At 39.1% G+C, this 21,814-nt stretch overlaps 1 protein-coding gene across 8 annotated transcripts in view; it reads right to left on the bottom strand.

Annotated features, from left to right (window-relative positions):
- LOC127416516 (SLAIN motif-containing protein 2-like) overlaps positions 1–19,986 on the bottom strand; it is a 29,223-nt gene extending 9,237 nt beyond the window's left edge. For 3 of the 8 annotated variants that reach the window (XM_051655936.1, XM_051655938.1, XM_051655940.1), the window contains exons 1-6: positions 19,304–19,984; positions 12,019–12,161; positions 4,445–4,615; positions 2,583–2,753; positions 500–841; positions 74–250 (exon numbers count right to left, since the gene is read on the bottom strand). In XM_051655936.1, coding sequence (XP_051511896.1) covers positions 74–250; positions 500–841; positions 2,583–2,753; positions 4,445–4,615; positions 12,019–12,161; positions 19,304–19,779 — 1,480 coding nt within the window. In that variant the 5' untranslated portion in view covers positions 19,780–19,984. Of the gene's footprint in view, positions 1–73; positions 251–499; positions 842–2,582; positions 2,754–4,444; positions 4,616–12,018; positions 12,162–19,303 lie in introns of all 8 variants that reach the window. The other 5 variants (XM_051655942.1, XM_051655943.1, XM_051655937.1 and 2 more) reach the window with 3 other exon arrangements.
- Between the last annotated feature and the right edge of the window lie 1,828 nt (positions 19,987–21,814).

Genomic DNA, 21,814 nt, shown 5'->3' with positions numbered 1-21,814 from the left:
TTATGTGGATGCACTCTTTAGAAGCTCTGCATGTGTGTGTGTTGCATGCATGGATGCGAGTGTGAGTACTCACTAATGAACTGATTGGTGTGTGTGTTTGTAGACTCACTGGCAGACTGACTCTGGTGTCTGGGTGACCCTCCATTTGGCACTTGCAGGTTTGACTCACAGCTCCTGCTGTTCTTCACCGGCTCTGCAGTTGGACCAGAGCTAGTACGTGTGAGGTTAGGCAGACTCCGCCTTAACTTTTCTGCATGTGCACAAACACACAGAGGATGGAGGAAACCATAAATTAAAGTGCAAGGATTCAAACGAGTCTTTGAACGTTTATTTTTTTATCAACATCTACATGTTTAATTGAAAATGTATATCTTAGGTCCAGTACTGGTTGCCATTTTAAGTGTTTCTCCATACTCAATCATCAACTTTTCAACTACCGATATACATTTACAGAAATTGTCTTTGCCTGATCCTGAAATCTGATTGGATGAACAGCTACCTTCATTCTTAATGGCATTGGTCTGGGCATCATGGCCCTGCAGAGAGTGTCGGGGCTGTTGAAGGCGGCTGATGATTGGCTGGGGAGATCCGCGGCTGTACTCTAACGAGCGGGCGGGTGAGCGGGAACGGGGCGAGTTCCTGGGGGAGGCACGGGGGGAATGCCGAGGGGAGGGGCTAAACCGGTTGATGGGTGTGTGGAAGGCATGGTGGACTGCGTCCTCGTCATCGTCCAGGCTCTGTGCATCTAGCTCTTGATCACTCAATGTTCCACGTCGCAACGACTGGCATGAGGAACCAGAGCTACGACGAGACGCTGTTGCAGCGTATTCTTGCCTTAAACCTAGATGGAGAGAAAAACAGATACACGTGAAATTTACCTGATTTTATCACTACAGATATTAAATACTAATAATATTATATGATAGTAATGTATATAATTTAAATTAGTGGTCAACTGATATGGGTTTTTTAATGGCCGATGCCGATGCTGATATCCAGGGAGCAGTGTGGCTGATACAATGCTGATATATCACACAATTTAATACAGTAAATAACATAAATATAAAATTGCTAAAAAAAATAAATTATAAACACTTATTTAGCACTATATTCACTCAATTTCACACAAAACTAAAAAATAATATTGTATTTTAAATGGTAGATAGCAGTTTCTTCTGATTTCTGTTTAGTCATCAAATTTTAGTAATATAATTGCACATGAAGAAATTGTTAATATATTACGAAGAAAGTAACAGTACACACAGTCCAGCAACCATAGATGGCATGTCCACGTTAGCAATCGCATTTACTCAAAAAATACCAAATCAAACCAATTGTACATACAGTGCATAGTGAATAAGAAGCAGCTGACTTGCTAGCTAATCAGTTAAAGGCTTAACTGACATCTGTTTTGAATGAATGGAACTCTTACGGAAACTGGTCTCCGAACAGTTTGAAAAGCACCTTATTTTCATCGTACCTCTGTATACAGCCTCCAGAGGCAGCATTTTCCTGGTTTCGGACGCAGCCTTACAGTAGCACTCACGTGCTCGTGCGGATCCAGCAATCTCTTGACAGTTTAAATGGCCTGGATGGCCTGCTTGGATTGTCATCATGATTTGTGAATCAGAGGAACTTTTGATCCTGAAGTCTTGATTCTGGCTGATAGAATGCGTGCTTCAGAGGAAGATATTAGAGGAGCGCTCAACGGGAAGAAACATTTTCGTGAGGTTTGTGAAATACATCTGTTTAAACGAGATATTTGCATATTTGCAAATGGTATTTAATACAAGTTTATTGATATTTGCCTTTTATCATTAGAAAAGTTAGGGGACTGTTGAGGAGAGACTGTTAGAATACATGCTTTAGAGGTAAATAAATGAGCACTCCACAGGATGCTGGATCTGCTCAAGTTGTGTGAGGTTTGTTTATTACATCTGTTTCAATGAGATATGCACATATTTGCAGACAGTATATGATATTAGTTTGATTGATATTTGCATTTTTATCATTAGACAAGACAGTTTAAAGTTACAGGGAACTGTTGAGGAGAGAGAGGGAGAATGAAACAGGCGAGCACTTTAACATTATGAGCTCAAACGCGTCTGCTCTGATATGCAGATCGTTTAAATTACAACAGTGTTGCACACTGGTCTATTATTGTTGTAAAACGATGGCACATAACAACAAAACGAACCGTGACTGGTAGTTTACATGTTTGGAGCCCTCAAGAAAAAAAAAAAAAAAAAGAAAATCTACCAAATAGATAATTAAAAAAGTCAGAATATTGGCCTCGGCGATATATCGGTCGACCACTAATTTAAATATACAATTTAAAACAAATTCTGCATATTGGTTATCAGAAACTAACAGTATAATCTCTATCAGTTTTAGACATAAAACAATAATATTGGCCACTCTCTAGTTATCATTCTTTTGAGCCACATGATAATCAAATGTGTAACAATAACAGCTTTTAACAGACTAAAAGGCGATAAGAAATATACAAGCAACACTAAATCAAAGCACTGTGTAAGAAAATAATTTATCTATTCTCCTACTGAAAAGACAACCTCACTCACTCTCCTCCTGCATGCGGGCGAGTATCTGCACGTCTGTGACGTCATTGAGTTTATATGTGGTCGATGAACCGACAGAGTCTTCGTCCATCTCTGATGTGCTTAACTCACTGTCTACTGAGGACTGAGGGCTCACTGCCTGAGCGTTTCTGTCAGCCGATCCACGTTGCTGACCTACACATAAAACAACAAAAAAGAAATACATTAAATGCCTCAACACTTATAAATAATAAAGAAAGGGAAAAAGCTGACCATTTTCAAACAGATAACCATAGCTAGATCTATAAAACACTGAATAGCTATTGCATGTTTACAGCTTAAGTTATATTGGCTATGTTTAGAATTGGATACAACCATACTATTCTTAATATTCTTGCAGTACACTGTATAGTATGTATACTGTGCACAGTATTCAAATTGTCTTTAAGCATATAACAGGGAACACTAAACAGAATACTGCATCGCACAATGCAATGCATTCAAATTTAACTTTCATTTCTAGAGCGATTGACAAACCAGACATAATATCAGCTGAAATTTTTAACATATCTTTCTTCACTTGTTATTTAAAGGAATATTCCAGGTTCAGTACAAGTTAAGCTCAGTCGACAGCATTTATGGCATAATATTGATCACCACAAAAATGTATTTTGTCTTGTTACTCCTTTTCTTTAAAAAAAGCAAAAATCGAGGTTACAGTGAGGCACTTACAATGGAAGTGAATGGGGTCCAAATTCATTAAAATACTATAGCCACAATACATAAACAATATGCATGTAAACATGGTTTTAGTGTGATAAAATTACTTACTAACCTTTTCTGTGTAAAGTTATAGCCAGTTTTACAACTTTGTTGCCATGATGATGTAATGTCAACAAACCCTAAACTGACTGAAAAAAATAAAAATAAATACAAAATAAATAAATCACAATTTAAACAACTTACCAGCTCAAATAAAACATGAGTTTTAACAGCAGAATGAATGTTAATGCTTTTAGAAAAGTATAAGCTTCACATTTCTGCATTTAAATCCTACAAAAATTGGTCCCCATTCACGTCCATTGTAAATGCCTCACTGTAACCCACATTTTTGCTTTTTGTAAAGAAAAGGAGGAACGAGACGAAATACATTTTTCTGGTAATCAACATTATGCCACAAATGCTGTCGATTGAGCTTAACTTGTATTGAACCCGGAACATTCCTTTAATCACACTGCCAAGTATGAAGACATTTCTAAACAAAATAGAATTATAACCCTGAAGTCACAAGTTCGAATCCAGGGCATGCTGAGTGACTCCAGCCAGGTCTCCTAAGCAACCAAATTGGCCCGGTTGCTAGGGAAGGCAGAGTCACATGGGGTAACCTCCTCGTGGTCGCGATTAGTGGTTCTCGCTCTCAGTGGGGCGCGTGGTAAGTTGTGTGTGGATCGTGGAGAGTAGCATGAGCCTCCACATGCTGCGAGTCTCCGCGGTGTCATGCACAGCGAGCCACGTGATAAGATGCGCGGATTGACTGTCTCAGAAGCGGAGACTTGTCCTCCGCCACCAGGATTGAGGAGAGTAACCACGCCACCACGAGGACCTAGTAAGTAGTGGGAATTGGGCATTCCAAATTGGGGAGAAAAGGGGATAACAAAAAGCAAAAAAAAAAAAAAAAAAACAACAACAACAAAAAATAGAATAAAAAAAAATATATATATTTTTTGAAAAGTTAATCGTGGAATGATGCAGACTGTTTCACTTTTATTTTTTTTAGTAATAGTAAGTAGTATACAGTGTCTACGGCCCAGTATTCAGTAGTAAGTAGTAAGCTAGTATCCCATTCCAAAAATGGACACTGAGGTAGGAGTAGAAGAGCACTTTACTTGCGCTGCCAGGGAGAACTAGTTGCTTGACGATAGGCACTCTAGATGGAGTGGATGAAGGGGAGTTGAAGCCACTGCTGTAGGGACTGTTTGCTGCGTTTGTGCTGTATGGGCTTCCGTAACCAACTTGAGGACTGTAGGAACTGTTATACAGACTCCTCCGCTTATTTGCTACAAGAGAAACAAAAACATAGTAAGAGCACTAAAGAGCTTTCCATTGAATGTGGTGTGCAAGCATATTGTCTTTTTCTTTTTCTTGTCTTGTTACTTTAAACAGACACCATTCATTAAAGAGGAACAAATGCCTGTGTGTGCAGACGTACACAATAAGGTTTGCTTATGCATCTCTGTGGGTCTATTTACATGGCATTGCCAATACAGAGTGCCCTGCCAGAGTGCAGTTCATTGCAGACAACACAGTCTATTCACAGTCTAAGAGGACAATGCTTCACTCTCAGATGCATATACACACACACAAGAGCCTTACTTAGTCATTAAGTGGAACGAAATGGCATCAACAGCAAGTCATTTCTCTCACACATAGAGACTCAATGTACCCATTGAGTCTGTAGATGCAGTTGTCTATGATTCATAAGGTCAGGCTCTTGTTCAAGCTGCAGTAGTGATGATGGTACACTCCTCAGGCTTCTGGGAACACCAGCAGCTAGAGAATCTTTACTCCATTAGTTTAATATCGGCCAAGAAAGAGACTGTACAGTCTCAGGAGCAGAGAGCATAAAATAGAACCCACTTCAAGTCTTCTCCCTGTGGATACACTATCACATGATTGCTGGTTCACTGACTGAGATCACATAACATAGACGGCACATCAAGACATAATGTGCCAGGTTTGACGCCGTTGGTTTTAGTGTATTTTTACCAATCGTTATGTGGCTTGTGTCATTATATGGGAGAGCAAATGAGATATGAGAGCTACAGTGGAGGGGATGACTTAAATTTCGGTTTGTTCCTCATTTAAAGCTATCATATGTCTTCAGAAGACTTGGAATTTGGCACGAACATCATATGGCCAACTTTTATTGGACTTTTTTGTTGTTTTTTGATCTTGAAAGCATCTGTCCCTTTAGACAATGACTAGACTTTAGATAATGAATGCTCATGAAGATGAATTCTCTAACCTAGAAAGAAAGTCCTTAATAAACTATTGTTTTAGTTAGTCCTCACTTGTAGCAGACATCTCTTGTTGAATCACATCCCATTTCTAAACTGAAAGTTGGAATGTAAAGAAGCAATGTTACATGTCCGCAGCGGCTTCCCTTCAGCTCATCAGTATGCAAACCACTGCAGGAGATGACTTCTGACCATCAGCTGATTGACAGTTCTGTTTGTGTATTTGTGTATGTTCTTGTGTGTGTTTGTGTTAAAAGGGAAGCCAGGAGGGAGGTCTGCCCTTATTCAGCAGGGACTAAAATAAATCAGGAATGACACAAAGAGCCCTGATCAGTGATGCTGAAACAGCCATAAGCCACTAACACCAGACTGTTAGGACATAAGCATCAAGGACATTTAGTATCATCATATGTCAACACATTGGATAAAACACTAACTACAAACAGACTAGGTATTAGGGGTGAAGGATTGTTAATACATAAAAACATGGCCACATACAAAACTGACACACAAAGTGTGTCATGGTGTGAGTGTTTTGCACTCTTGAAGTGTTTTGTGTCTTGAAACTAGACTAGTCCTTAAAACCTAGCCTGAAACAACGTAGTCTCACAAGTCAGACCTTCGACTATCGGCTAAGTCTGGTCCATATTGTAATTTATTCTGGCCTAAAACTGCTGACTTAACACGTCTTTACACAGAAAAGCCTGTCAATTCTAAGTCAAGTCAATTCTCATATGGACAAAATGAATGGGATTTTCACTTCCGGAACCAGACAGTTGCGCTCTATTATGATGACATTAATAAAATTTCATCTCACTTCACCTGTACCCAGACATACTTTCCTATATAAAAACTACCAATCCCTGGGCATCCTGCTATAAATTCAATACAAGTACCCTAGCACTGTTCCATAAAACCTACCTATTTATGGCTATACTGTCCAATATTAGTCAATTATATCAGAGCATGCGGTCTGTTTTCCAATTTTAACTATGCAAGCAGCATCCGAGCCAGAACAGAAATACCCATAGTCTTTTCCATCTTTAATGATGTCATTAACTCCACATATGCAGCTGGAGCAAACCAATGGCCATTCTGTTCCGGTCCATCAGATGGTTTGACTCACTCAAGCTCTCTTTCCATTGGCACTACTTTGCATGCAGTTTGCAATTCTGGTTTTGTGTGTACCTCTCAGACAGAAATACAGAAATAGAGAAACGTAGGACAACAAATTGGTCACAACTTCGCCAGACCTTAGAAAATGCTGACAATGAAAAGTACTAAGAAGATCCTTAACCAACTGCACTTTTCTTCTTGGCATGGAAAATGTAGGCTAATAAGACAGTAGAGCTCATTACAGGATAAGGAACCTGGGCTTAAACGTCTACTGACCTCTGTCTGTCAAACATGACCCATTTTGGGCAGAGAGAAAGCCCCATAGTAACAAAAGGTCAGAGTAATATGGGCTGTTTAAGGACAAACACAGATGAACCATATGAATAACACCAAAAGCTGAGAACAATTTACACAAGGAGCCATAGATGACACAGTGATAAAAAAAAAAAAAAAAACAGACATAAGAGAATATGAAGAATGACTGTGAATGCAAGGATACATGAAGAGTGATGTTGAAAGTAAACTGGATAAGACTGAGCTGTAGACGAAAAGTAAAAAGAGGAAAAAAGATATCGAAACAGAAACAGAGTGTAATCCCAAATGTCTAACCAGGTTGAGATAGTGACTTTGATTGCAGGGTCAAGTTGAGGTTACAGAAAAAGAGTGAATGTTCTTGGCTAAGGGGAATGCAAAAGTTTTGCAAGCCCTGATCTTACGGATTTGAATCTGAAAACTTGTCCAATAAATATTTGGATTTGGATTAACACAATTAATATCGGCAATGATGTTTAAACAATAAGCAGAAAATGAGAAGAATCAAAGGCAGAAAACAGAGGCTTATTTTGTGAGTGGAACATGTGATCAAGTTTAAACTCTAAGAAAACCTCTTTCTATTGAACCTCAGTCTCTCCCTTTTTCCTCAAGTCCAATGAGTTATGTAACCATGGTAATGACTTCAACCTTATGGGATTGTTTGCATTTCTGAGGGAAGTGTGAAGCCCTGGGATGGGTTACCATAGCTAGCAAAACAGACACTGCAAACCCACTGCAATAGATCTGCTGTCTAAATGTTTTTCAGTGCAAATTACAACATAGTTATAAAGTTAGAACAAAAGCATCCAGCTCAAAGCCAACTCCGTGGCTCTGTTATAAAACCTAGTGAGATGCAATGTTGTTTGCTGCCTTCCAAGGCAGCATCTTAACTAACACTGAATCTCAAAAGGGACCGTTTTAGAATGCTCTACATAGGCAGTAACTCAGTGTGTCACAAAAATACATACACAAATGTTGGGGGAAATGTTAATTTTTAATTGGAATTTTTTTTTATTTTTATCAATTTATAAGCATATAATATATAATTATATAATTTATAATCACAAATTTTCTCCCATTTTTCAAGAAACTTGAACAGGAGTACAGTGTGAGCATAAACAATTGAAATAGAGTTATTTAGGATGTGATTTATGGAGTTAATTTACCTTGTGAAAGTGTTTGATTGTGTATTTATCCCATTGAGCCTAGCCGTAGAACACCTTTGTCCATAGCTTTACGTCTTGTCAGTTCTTCAGTAAAAGAAGAAGCTCATTGGTGACTTGAAGAAACACAAGAGCCCGCCTCGGCGAAAGAACTATTTTTTTTTCAAGCAAGCCTGATGTGCTTTTCACTTTTCAAGCCATTAACTAAGCAGGGAGTCCCGACGGTCAAGTGACTGATGACCTCCCGCTGGTAGACGCTAAAGCGCTCTTCGTCTCCCTTTCCCTGGCTGCCGATTATGTTAATGAAGCTCACACCTGAAAACAAAGGTGTTTTTGAGCATGTTTCGGTGGTTTGTAATAGCTTGCCAGTGCAAACTTTAAGGTAAACTTAAAACTTTAAGGTGTGACATGGAGCTCCACCTATTTTGAGGCTGACAACTAATTCCATTTACGTTCTTCAGTTATTAGCGAGCCGGTACAAACTTAACTGCATCTGTACGATTGTTTCTGTAGAGCCATTTTCCAAGACCATGTTATGCGATATTTTTAATTAGTCTACGAAAGGTATCAAATCTACTCAAATACTCTTAAGTGCCTATTCACTCTGTTGTTTGCTATTCTGCTTCACTCATGCAGCGTTTGCAGTTGAAAACCATTCATACATCTGCCCAAAGTAAGATTCATTATTGTTTTGACTGTATTCTGCCCATTAACACTTTTTTTTACACTCATCTTTGATGTAGTATCAGTCTCATTATAAATTACATTAAGAGTGTAACCGGTGCATACATGGCCGCATACAGGTTGTCAGCGCATTAGCCTCATGAATGCAGAATGTAAACAAGACAAATTACACATTATCAATTGCATTTTATTTAAAAATTCTCTCATCATTTACTCACACTCATGCCATCCCAGATGTGTATGACTTTCTTTCTTCTACAGAACACAAAAAAAGATTTTTAAAAGAATTTCTCAGCTTTGTACATCCTTACAATGCAAGCGAATTTTGAGAAGTTTCAAAGAGGACATAAAGGCAGCATAAAAGTAATCCACATGACTCCAGTGGTTAAATCAATGTCTTCAGAAGCAATATCCTTTTTTTTTTCCTATGAATCTCTACCTTTGACCAGCCCCGACTAGTATGTGGCTGAATGTGAAAATCACTTCCACACCAAAATGTGGAAGTGAAAGTGTAGATATGCAGTATAAATATAATATTAAATATTTCTCCGTTTCTCACCCACACCTATCACTTCTGAAGTCATGGATTTAACCACTGGAGTTATGGATCAGTTTTATGCAGCCTTTATGTCCCTTTTGGACCTTGTGACTTCTGGTCACCATTAACTTGCATTGTGAGGACCAACAAAGCTGAAATATTATCTAAACGCCTCCCCCAGCATGGCGGGTGTCTGAATGTTCGCAAACAGCATGCCGTTGCTCAACTGTTTAGAACATTTTTTGACTCTGAGCGAAGAAGCACTTCGATATATTTTCTAAATACTCATACACTACAAGTACTGTATAATTAAGTGACTGTATTCATTGCTAATGCATCTACCAGACATTGTGCTTACTAGCATGTATTGCGTCACATGGTCTGTAACTGCACCATGGCTCCAGAAGTCACTGTATTTCGTTTCCTCTCCAACCACAAAGGAAATAAAAGACAATAAACCTGCTTTGACAATGAATTAAAAAAGCTAATAAAAGTGCAGGCCAAATATTCAACAGACTCTTCAGTTAGATGTGGAATTCATTGATCTGTGCAAACATGTTCTTTTGTCTTTCTTTCTTGTTCTTTTTCTCTCCCTCTCTCACACTCACACACACACACTCTTATGCACTCTGCAGCAGTAAGCAGTTTAAAGTGTAAAGGGCAAAAATAAACAAAGAAAAGAAAGAAAAAGAAAGAAACAAGCAATGAGAGAGAGATAAAAGGAGCTGAAAGGTGTGTCCAATAGGATGGAGATTTCACATGCATCCCACACACCTGCACTGGCTCTCTTCACTGTCTTGGCAAAGGCTCCAGGGTACCAGTGATGACTCAGGTAACCTGGAAACCACACTACACACCCTTCACAGTCAGCATGGAGTGTATACCCGCTAGCAATGGGTCTGTTTGAGCTTTACACAGGAAAGTAAGTGAATGAGATTTCTTTTATTGAGAGATCTTTTGTTGCTTTATCAAAACACAATGAAATTCTATTATTAGTATCTCAATCAACTGTCTTCTGCAGGTTGTTTGTACATAAATTAACTAAGCAAGTCATAAAAAATAATAACTCTCTTTTTTCCTTCCACCTTATCTTGGAAATGTGACATGGAAAGCATTCAAAGGATGACATTCTGCTGTCTGCACTATGATGCCATTACAATTTCATTTACAACAATGACATCATACACCCATCTGTCTGGACCCATTCCAAATGGTAATCAAAGGTTGACACTGCAAATTGGATCTTTTAATGGAAAACTCTGATCTATGATCTGGGAGTTATCTGTAATGTCACTCAAGGTGATGCCAGTTTAGAAAGCAAAGTCAAGTGCAGAAAAATGCCAAGAATTATCTTTGATGATAAAAGTAACAGTCACTCAAAAGAACCTTTTAGATCACTTGATGTGTGTCTGTAGACCTTTTCTACATTTTACTGACCTTACAAAAGACATATTCCAGAGTTTAAGACATTTGTGTACAATATGTTAATGTATAAAGTGTGTGATGTAACAGTGTGCGTTGTGAAAGTCTTGGTTAGGCGGTCACATGTCAGTACGGTGGAGAGTGGACAGTCCAGTCCAAGACATGTCTTCTCAATTTAAGTCATGTCACTTGGGCATACCTGACTAAAAACAGCAATAGCCATCCTGACTACAAATAAGACAAGTGAAACCTGTCATAACTCTTCTCTACCTATAATTAGAGGAGAGATTGACGAATTGGCACACAAATGTAGAGGCTCTCAAAAACAAGGATTTAGCCCATTGTACTGCAATGCCACATGTTAAAAACCTATGCACACACGGTGACAGACTGATCACAGCAAGGAAGAGAGAGAATCAGAGATAAAATGGAGCACAGTGGATGGGTAGAGGGCAAAAGAGAGAAAATAGATGGAGGAAAGGAAGAACTGAGATTGAAAAAGAGGAAGTGACGGGTTTGAATAAAATCAACACAGATAGAAAGTCATGACACTTGTAGTATAAAAGTGGAAGATATTAGCTTGAATAGGTTCAACATTACATATTTCTTGCTCGTCCACTCCATTCAGATTTAAATATATTAAAAATATTTTTAGCAACATATATAAAAAGGTGTCAGAAAATATATATTTAAATTTTTTACATATTTTTACTTTCCCAAAAAAAAGAAGAAAAAAAAAGAATTATTTATTATGTTTGAAAAACTATAATGTAACTAACTAAATAAACATCACATACATTTCCTGGAAAATGATTCCAAATGGTGGAAAACATTACTGATGCCATCTCCACACTGATATGTCTTTGGTTGGAAACTCAGTTTTCTGTTTCCTAACCTCATAATTTTCCAAAGTGTGTGAAAGTCTCAAATTCAAAAGCATTTTTGGTGAAGGAACACTCCATTCCACTGTGGATGAGAGCTGTACAGGTAGAAAAATCAATGCGCTTGCAACCGGAAAATTATTAGTGTAGCTGAAGCATGATTTGTCCGAAGCCTGAGCTGCCCGGGAGCATTCCAAAGATGGCTAACAAGGAACTGACTTGCTAAAAAAGACTTTGGAAGAATTCACAAAACAGCAATATTCAAAACTGCAGGAAACCAAATGTTTAAGTTTTGTAAGACAGAGAAATAAAATGTGTGTTTGATACCTGACATGGTAAGGTCGAGTCTGTGTATGAGAGATCGTTTGGCAGACTCCATATCAGGGCTGGGGTTATCCAGAGCTTGTCTGCACCACATTATGGGACTCAAGGCTTTTTGCAGAGGACTGTTCAACTTTGCCTCGTACAACCTACAGAAACACAAGCCAGATGTCAGTTGCATGGAATAAACATGCTCTCATTACAAATCTTGCACACAAACATTTAATGAAGAAACTGAGTGGTGAAGTTTTAAGATGCCTCGATTAGTGTTGGCCTATTCAGAAATGCACCCCTTCAAATAAAAAGTGGCCATCTGCCAACTGGCCCGATAAAAGTTTCTCTGATCTTCAGTGTAAGGTGTAAACTGCACTCTGTATGCAGCTCTTTAATATTGTGAGAGCCAAAGCAGCTTTGCTTAGTCACTGAAAACTGAATTAAAGGGCTGCATGAATGCTCTGGTGCGGCACTGTTCAGGTCAGCTGATCAAGGAGACAAAATAATAGACAGAACAGCAACACCGCATGAAACTTGTTTACAGTCTAGCTCAGACAAAGACAGCTGTTTTTGTGGATCACCTCATAGCAAGAATTGACAACCAGATCTCATGAAAATTCATACATAATTTACGAGCTGGCTATTTCGTATGGTCTCACACGATGTTGTTCGCATAAACTCGTACAACTTCATCATGTGTAAATTCCCGGATGCCTAATGCAGAAGTAAGTGCGAGTTCCACGCACGAGGCATTAAGGACATGTTTATTAATATTATGCCCTTACCCCAAACCCCTTACCTAAACTTATTCAATCAGTAGAGTGTGTAAACATGATAGGAAGCTGTTGTGTGTGACAGAAGAAAGTAACTGTCACGTATTAGATGGAAACGAAGTCTATTGATGTCATTGGCTGTAGTGAAAGTCGGACTGACTCAAACCATTTTGTTTAGTAAAAAGGGAGTTTACAGGTATGGCACAGAACCAACCAGATTCATTTAGCAAAACTGGCAGTTAGGATAATCCTTTTCACAGAGAGAGAAAAGGAGAGGAGGCAAGCCATTCTCCTGAAAGGCGAAAGAAACAAGAAAGAAACAAAGCAAAGATCTGATTTTGAGAGCTGTTTTGATGTGCACTGACTGCTTATGTCACATGTTCATTGATTCAACACAATTAAAAACACATTATCTTCTTAACTTGTCAACATATTCGCTAACAGCATGCCTTGAAAAGGGATTGATTAGCCTGAGACCCATATGAATCAAATGTGTGACTTTAAACACCATTTAAAATCCATTCTAAGATCCATCTAAATCCAATACAAAACAAGGGAACACAACATGCTCTTATCCTTCCATCACTATGACTAAGATAATTAAATTAATTACATACCCACTTTGCTGTAATTAATTCTGATCTGTTTGGTTTGATACATTAAGTAGGTACATGTTCGGGGCCTGGGTAGCTCAGTGGTAAAGACGCTGGCTACCACCCCTGGAGTTCGCTAGTTTGAATCCCAGGGCATGCTGAGTGACTCCAGCCAGGTCTCCTAAGCAACCAAATTGGCCCGGTTGCTAGGGAGGGTAGAGTCACATGGGGTAACCTCCTCGTGGTCACTATAATGTGGTTCGTTCTCGGTGGGGCGTGTGGTGAGTTGAGCGCAGATGCCGTGGTGGATGGCGTGAAGCCTCCACTTGCGCTATGTCTCCGTGGCAACGCGCCCAACAAGCCACGTGATAAGATGCACGGGTTGACATTCTCAGACGTGGAGGCAGCTGGGATTCGTCCTACGCCACCTGGATTGAGGCGAATCACTACACGACCAAGAGGACTTAAAAGCACATTGGGAATTGGGCATTCCAAATCAAAAAAAAAAAAAAAAGTAGGTACATGTTCTAGTCCTACCAACTCTTGCGTAAATCTAATGATATTATTTTTAGTGCTTTAACAGGTGTTTTTTTTTTCTCTAAAGTGAGCTCATTCATCTGCTGCAGTCCAGCTGTTGCAGGGATTCCCCAGCATTCTGCTTCCACAACAAAATATCTGACTAAACACGATCAAGTGTCAAGATTACAGCATTCTGAGAGGAAAGTCTGGATAAATTGAACTAAACCACAGAATCTTACAGACACTGATTCAAGTAAACACAAACAACGGATTACACACTGACTTAGATCCACACAAGCTCAAAAACTGATAAGAAGCTGCTGACTGGGACTGCATGGAGGCAGCCAAAACAGAGGGCAACAGGATAATGTTCACAAGGCATACAGTAAAGAACAGAAGCCACATCGCAGATAAATGATTAAAGATCTACATACAGTATATAGAGCACAACCTACTTTCCAACATTTAACCAATACTGATCCATTATTTTCAAAAGAACTAAAGCACACAAGAAGGTGACAAGCAGGATACACATTCATTGGGATGTGCTGTTTTCAGTCATACTGAATATTAGGATTTTTGTCATTTAGTGTCATCTGTTTTTTAATCATTTGTTTCCCAGAGCAAACGATCAATCGTTTGAGCATTTATCTGAATATTTTGCATGATTTAAAACATTTCTGCAGCAATATACGATGCAGAAAAGTATGTACATCTAGTGGAGCCGATCTGTTGAGTCTGTCTGAGGCCTAAATAAGATATAGATGCAAATGCCTAATTTGTATGTGATTTAAATATCAATGTTGAAGTATGACACCATGGCTGTTATTCAGATTTGGGTGATTCTCACGAAACCTGTAACGACAAAGGGTCCTGGTCATATTTAACCCCAAACTAACACAAAATACATCAATAAATAAATGGTATATATTGACTACATTAAGAACCATTTTTGTTATTAACAATTAATTGATTCCATATAACAAATTAAAAAAAAACATATTTGGAATCAAATTATATAACTTTACAACCCTTCCCCCCGAACATGAACCCACCCCACACCCCATCTGACACAAACAGGCACCCCAATGATCAAATGCCAATTGATAATGACACACAAACAGACAATAAAACAGCATAAAATATTTAGAAACATAAAAAAAACATAAAAAGTATACATTCAAAAACAAAAAGGTTGCAACACACACATTTAAAACAACAAGTCTCTCTCCACTGTCCCTCCCCGAGAGCATTCTAAAAAGGCTAAATAGCTGCCCCATTTCTTAATGAACAAATCTATGTTGCCTAGCCTTTTATATGACAACTCTTCAAATGTCGCTACCCTGCCCATCTCCGCGTACCAATCACGAAACGAGGGCGCTCCAGCCGACTTCCATCCCCTATCATAACACCGGCCAGGACCCAATTCTTCATGCATTTATCCCCTACATCAATGACCGCCCCATCGCCTAAAATATAGAGTCTGGGGCAAAATGAAATTTGAGTACCCAACACGTCACACATAAAACTCTGAACCCTCAGACAAATTTCTTGGATCTTAACACACCACCAACAAACATGAGCTGTGTCCCCATCTTCTGATTGGCATCGTCAGCAGGTGGGTGTGTCTTTAAGACCAAGCCTATACAATCTAGAGGTGGTCCAATAGAATCAATGTAAAATCTTGAATTGCATAAGGCGCACCCTTGCATCTCTAGTTACAGACTTGATGTTTGTTTTTTTTAAATCCTAGCCTCCTCCAATACCAAGTTTAAATCTTTCTCCCATAATCTCTTAAGAGAAATTTAAGCTCTGGCCCCCAGACTCTGAATTAACAGGGAGTAATACACTGACTGATGCCTCATGACCTTTTCCAAAAGCAGTAATCACCACTCTCAGAGTGTCTGCCGCTTTAGGGGGGTGTATGCTGCTCCCAAAAATAGTACAAAGCAGGTGGCGCAGCTGTAAATACCTAAAGAATTGAGATCTGGGAATCCTAAAATGTTGAATCATATTTTCAAAAGATCTCATCACTCCACTCTCATACAGGTCACCGAGTGTAGTAACCCCCCTCCCGATCCACTCTGACCAGCAAAAAGGGGACTTATTAATATATAATTTTGGGTTCAGTCATATGCTCGAGGCAACATTTAAATAAATGTCCGAATTAAACACTCTGGACACTTTTGTCCATACCGAGTGCAAATGCGAGATAACGGGGTGTGACTTAACTTCTCCGGTTAGTCTGATAGAAAGGCTTTATAATGGCAAAATAGGGACAAGAACTTCCTGTTCAATACAAAACCAGGGAGGGGCTCTCTCAGGTGGAAGTGACCAATGAGCCAAATGTCTGGGACTGAATGCATAATAATAAAACAAAAATCTTGGGTAGGCCTAGCCCACCTTTATCAATCGGCCTATGTAATTTACTGAAATGTAATCTGGGACGCTTACCATTCCAAATGAAGGACTTCGCTATTATATCAAATTGCTTGAAATAAAAGAGGGGGACATCTACAGGGAGAGATTGTAGCAGGTAGTTGAATTTTGGAATACAATTCATTTTAATAACATTAACTTTCACATTCATAGATAAATGTAATGAAGCCCACCTGCCCACATCGCTCGAAAACCTTTTTAATAAAGGGTCAAAATTAACTGACTAAATCACACAAATTTGCTGGGAATAAAATCCCCAAATAATGAATGCCCTGTTGGGCCACTGGAAGGCGCCTGGCTGAAAAGCCGCTACTGGGCAGTACGCTGTCAAAGCCAAAGCTTCAGATTTAGACCAATTGACTCTGTATCCTGAGAATTTAGAAAAGGAATTAATAATTCTGTGGAGGCAAGGCATAGATCTAGTGGGGTCAGAGATGAATAATAAAATATCATCTGCGAAAAGCAAATGTTTATGCCCACACCTCCCGCCAGCACCCCTGGAAAATCATCCTCCCCCACTATCGTGGCTGCTAATGGTTCCAGGGCAAGACAGAACAATAACGAGGAAAGAGGGCAACCCTGCCGGGTGCCCCTATCCAGAGTAAAATAATCTGAAATTAATCCATTTGTTTGTACCGCCGCTACCAGATGTCTATAAAGTAACTTAATCCAACCAATAAATGTACTCCCGAACCCATACATTTCCAAAATCTTAAAAAGATAGTCCCATTCTACCATATCAAATGCCTTTTCGGCGTCAAGTGAGATGGCAGCGACCGGAGTCTGATCATTCACCACTGTCCACATGATATTAATGAAATGCCTAATGTTATCAAAACAGTTACACATTCAGAACCATTAAGATTTTTTGCATTGTGACATTTTCAGGACACTTTCAAGCACATTTTCCCTCTAATTCTCATTACCGTAATGTGTCCTGCATTTTACTATTAGGTTACTATTCTCAATGCTTTTAATGATGATTCTCATAATCTCATTACCGTAGCAGTCATTTTTTTAATTTTTTTTTTTACTGTATTAGCGCATTATACAGTAAATCCATTTATTTAAAAAATATGAATGTGAACAAAAGCAGTACCTACTATGATGACTACTACTATGAAAAAAACCCTATTTAATCACATTTTGCATAAAGAAAAGAAAAGCCTATATTTAGGACCAAAAAGACTATGCATTTTGAAATTATTTTCAGGACACAAAGGGATAGTTCACCTAAAAATGAAAATTCTCTTGTCACTTACCCTCATGCCATCCCAGATGTTTATTACTTTCTTCTGCTGAACACAAATGAAGATTTTTGGAAGAATATTTCAGCTCTGTAGGTTCTCACAATGCAAGTGAATGGGTGCCAAAATCTTGAAGCTCCATAAAGCACATACAGCCAGCATAAAAGTCATCCATACGATTCCAGTGGATTAATTAATATCTTCAGAAGCGAAACACTGGGTGTAAGAAATAGATCAATATTTAAAACTTTTTTTTACTAAATTTTTTTGCTTCCAAACAGCTGTCACGAGGGTGGAGTTCAAACTGCCTTTGGTATGTGGATATCATCGGATCCCTCGGCTGGTCTGAAATCAGCAGGGGAAAAATGTTCACTGCACACACTCAATATTTTGAGTGACTCAATGGGTGTATTGAGTCAGCGAGCAGCCACAGCTTCAGTTGCTCAGGATCATTGATATGTAATCTGTGAAAAGTTAGTCTTCCCTCTTGTGATGATACCCACGGATGTAATCTAACGTTTCAGTAGGTTAAGGCATGCAGGAAAAGCACACTCAAGCACAATTTTGAAAAAGAAACCGATCCAAAAACAAATTTTGGCCACTATTCACTTGCATTAAATGGACCTACAGAGCTGAGATATTCTTCCAAAAATCTTCATTTGTGTTCTGCTAAAGAAAGACAGTCATACACATCTGGGATGGCATGAAGGTGAGTAAATGATGAGAGAATTTTCTTTTATGGGTGAACTATCCCTTTAAGCAGCAGATTTTACCCACAATTCTCATTAACGTATTGTGTCCGGACGTTATACTTTACTATTCCCACTGTTTTCAATGCTGATTCTCATTACCGTAACTGTCATTTCACAGTATGACAGAAAAAAAGATGCTGTTGTACAAGAATTCTTTTAGTTAAAATCTAAATAATGAAATACGTGTAATGAGAATATAATAATGACCTTTCTTTTGTGATGCGGTAATAAAATGTGTGGGGTAAAATGTGCACAACTGTCATTAAAATAATGTCACAAAATAAAAATAAAAATCTAACAGCCCTAAAAATAGGCTTCATTTTCTATATGCAAAATATCACTTCTTATTTAATTATATGGACATTGGAGTAAAATGGGACTTGACAAGTTTCATGAGAATCACCCAACTATAAATCAGAGTCTTGGGAAAAAAAATAAAAAATTAAACCCAACTTGATACTGAAATGAACTGAAGGGATGATGAAAATGATCCACCCTTCAGAAACCCAGACTGCCCATGGGGTGTTGCCAACTGAATCATTCCAGTCAGCAAACTGTTGCTTGTAGCAACACATGAACTGTGTTTCCAGAACGAGCCAGTAATGCCCACATAAAGCTGTCAAGGTAGGCAGCTCACCTGGTTTCGAGACAGCCATTGACAGATAGACGTCAGACACTAATCACGTTAAACAGAGATGCCAACCGGATGATCATCATCAGTGACAGTCGTACTGCAGTCAACAGATTGAACAAACGGAAACTAACACCAGCCCTTTGCCAAAGCTACAGTGGGGCTTATCCAATGCAGTAAATGTAATAATCTGTAACGATACATCAAGCACATTCCTCCAAAGACTCGTCATTTTCTGTGGCGTCTGCACACAGCTGCTCTCGCCTGTCCAACAGTGAAACGCATGAAGGGTGTGTGAGTTTCGAAGCTTGCACCTCTCTAACAGCCGCCTGCCAGTACTCACCAGCTGTCTTCTTCTTCGTACAGGCAATCCATGTCCTCCAGATCGAGGATCTCCACCTCGTCCAGCACCGAAGTTTCCCCGTCCGCGATATAATCCAGCGAATCGTTGTAATAAGACGTGACACTCGTGTTGGAGGTGGCACAAGAAGCGCTGTCACTGTCATATCCCCCTCCGTAACTGCTGCCGTGATATGACCGTCTGGGGCTCAGCCGCGAGTTCTCCAAAAGCCCACCGAAACACCTCGATCCGCCGAACCCCACCCCAGTGAACCCGGCGAGTCCCGCCGTTGCCGCTCCCGGGGAATCGTACCCGGCGCTCACGGGTCTGGTGTTCCCCGACATTCCGCCCGAGGAAGAGGAAGACAGCAGGCTTGATCGGCTCCGGAGCTGCGCATTCTGCTGCTCGAGTTTCTTCACTAAGTCTTGGAGCTTCCGCACCTCCAAGTCCGCGTTTATGTTTGAGTTGATATCCTCCATGTTAGAGCCACAGCCGGTTGTGCCCGTTAGATCCGATCAACTGCCACCAAAGTCAACAAGTTAGCAAGCGTTTTCGGGAAGACTTTAAAAGGAGCACTGTCAACGCCGCGGCTCGAAAGTTACTAATCTTATCGTCGTCATCTTCTCCGGGTATTCGTAAACACTGTCAGCTCTGTCGCCATCTTTACTGTCCGCCAGAACAGCAAAGTGGAATATCTTTTGAGAAGCGAGAGGTGTGAGACGTCATCACGTGTCTCGGCGGGAACGAGCACGTTTGGGAGCGACCCTTCCCAAGAGCGCGCACTTGAACTCCAAGTCTGATAACCCCCACCATAGACACATTATCTTGTTGTTACTGCTAATTAAAGCTACACTATGTAACTTTGTTTTTTTGTTAAAAAAAATAACAGTGTTATTAATGAGAGAGTGCAACAAAAATTCAACTTCCAAACCATGTATTTACTTTACCCAAATTCACTTGATTTATATTTTAGAGCTGTAGGGACGGATTTCGCGGGAAATTGCATACATACGTCATTCGCCCATAGACGTTCACATCATATCCCTACACAGAGAAACTAAGCTCCGGCTACTGTAGCGCATGTTTGGTGTGGGAGTAGCGTGAAGCTGAAAGTTTGTTGTCACAACGAACAAGAAAAATTTACCATGTATCATTCAAAACGGCAAACCTCCGGAGAATCACTGATTGTAAAAACAAAGAAACCCTGAACAGAGCAGAGTCTACAAGCAAAAAGGGAAAGTCCATAATAAAACCCAAATCAACATCGGTTTGGCTTTTCAGAGGTGGCGACAACAGAAAGGATTTAAAAGTGACCCAGAGATGGCTTTTTTCTTACTCTACAGGTAAGATATTTTATTGACATGGTTTATGTGTAATTGTGTAATCACACACACACGTCTGTAATTTATATAAATAAATCCTTTAGTCCTAGGCTTGCCAAGGACATGTGAGTCTTGAAATGATGTTGACCACATATATTAGTTACTACCGTGGTCTGTTTGGCCAGAATATCCTGAAGTTATAAAAACTTTACAACGTGTGACCTTATCAGACTATCAATCATTATGTCTAATGTTTACAAACGTTGCCTTACTTTTGTAACATCATTTATTTCAAAACATCAATGTTTCCAATAAGTCAAAACAACAGCATAAGATATGGCACTTACCTGCTCAGATGACAGGTTTTCAGATATCAGTCTTTTCCTTTCTTTCTTTTATCATTTGTCCACTCACTCTGATAAGATGTCCTGTATCCATGTGTAGACTGGTGCCTCGAACCACATTCAGAGGAGCAGAGCCAAAGCACAATTTACGTCATTACCAAAACAATGTTCTTCCACAAGACGCATGCAGTTTTATTTTTTTAACCGCTAGAGGGCCAAAAGTTACATAGTGTAGCTTTAATGAAAGCTTACGTTGTTGGGATGTTGTCTGAAAGATGGTAACAAAGATGTCTTTCTTTAGTATTGAACCAACCATAATCAGGGATGGGAGGGTTACTTTTGAAATGTATTCCACTACAGATTACAGAATAAATGCTGTAAAATGTAATTTGTAACGTATTCCATTAGATTACTCAAGGTCAGTAACATATTCTAAATACTTTGGATTACTTCTTCAGCACTGGTAGATTTTTTCACTCGTTTTGACTATAAAAACTCTGCCAGTACAGTAAGACAAAATACACGTTAAAAATACATTCTCTGAAAAACCTAAATATCTTATGCAGTGTTGTTTCTAAAACAAGATCAATCAAATTGATCTTGTTTTAAAGATTTTTAGATATTTTTACAGGGAAAAAAAATACAAAAATTATTATCAAGAATACGATTTTTGCCCTAATATCAAAGGTCTTACTAGAAAAAAAGAAATTATGATCCAGTGTGAATTGTCTTGATAAAAAAATATGATCGTGCCTGGTAACATGTGCATGTAAAATGGCAAGAAATAGCATTTTAGCTTAGCGTAAAGCTGACAATTTACACAAGGTTTATTTATATTTCTTCTGCTC

This window comes from Myxocyprinus asiaticus, chromosome 25, assembly GCF_019703515.2.
Source record: "Myxocyprinus asiaticus isolate MX2 ecotype Aquarium Trade chromosome 25, UBuf_Myxa_2, whole genome shotgun sequence".
Taxonomy (NCBI): Eukaryota; Metazoa; Chordata; class Actinopteri; order Cypriniformes; family Catostomidae; genus Myxocyprinus; species Myxocyprinus asiaticus.
Note: the sequence above shows the minus strand (reverse complement) of the source record. Positions and strands in the feature narration are given on the sequence as shown.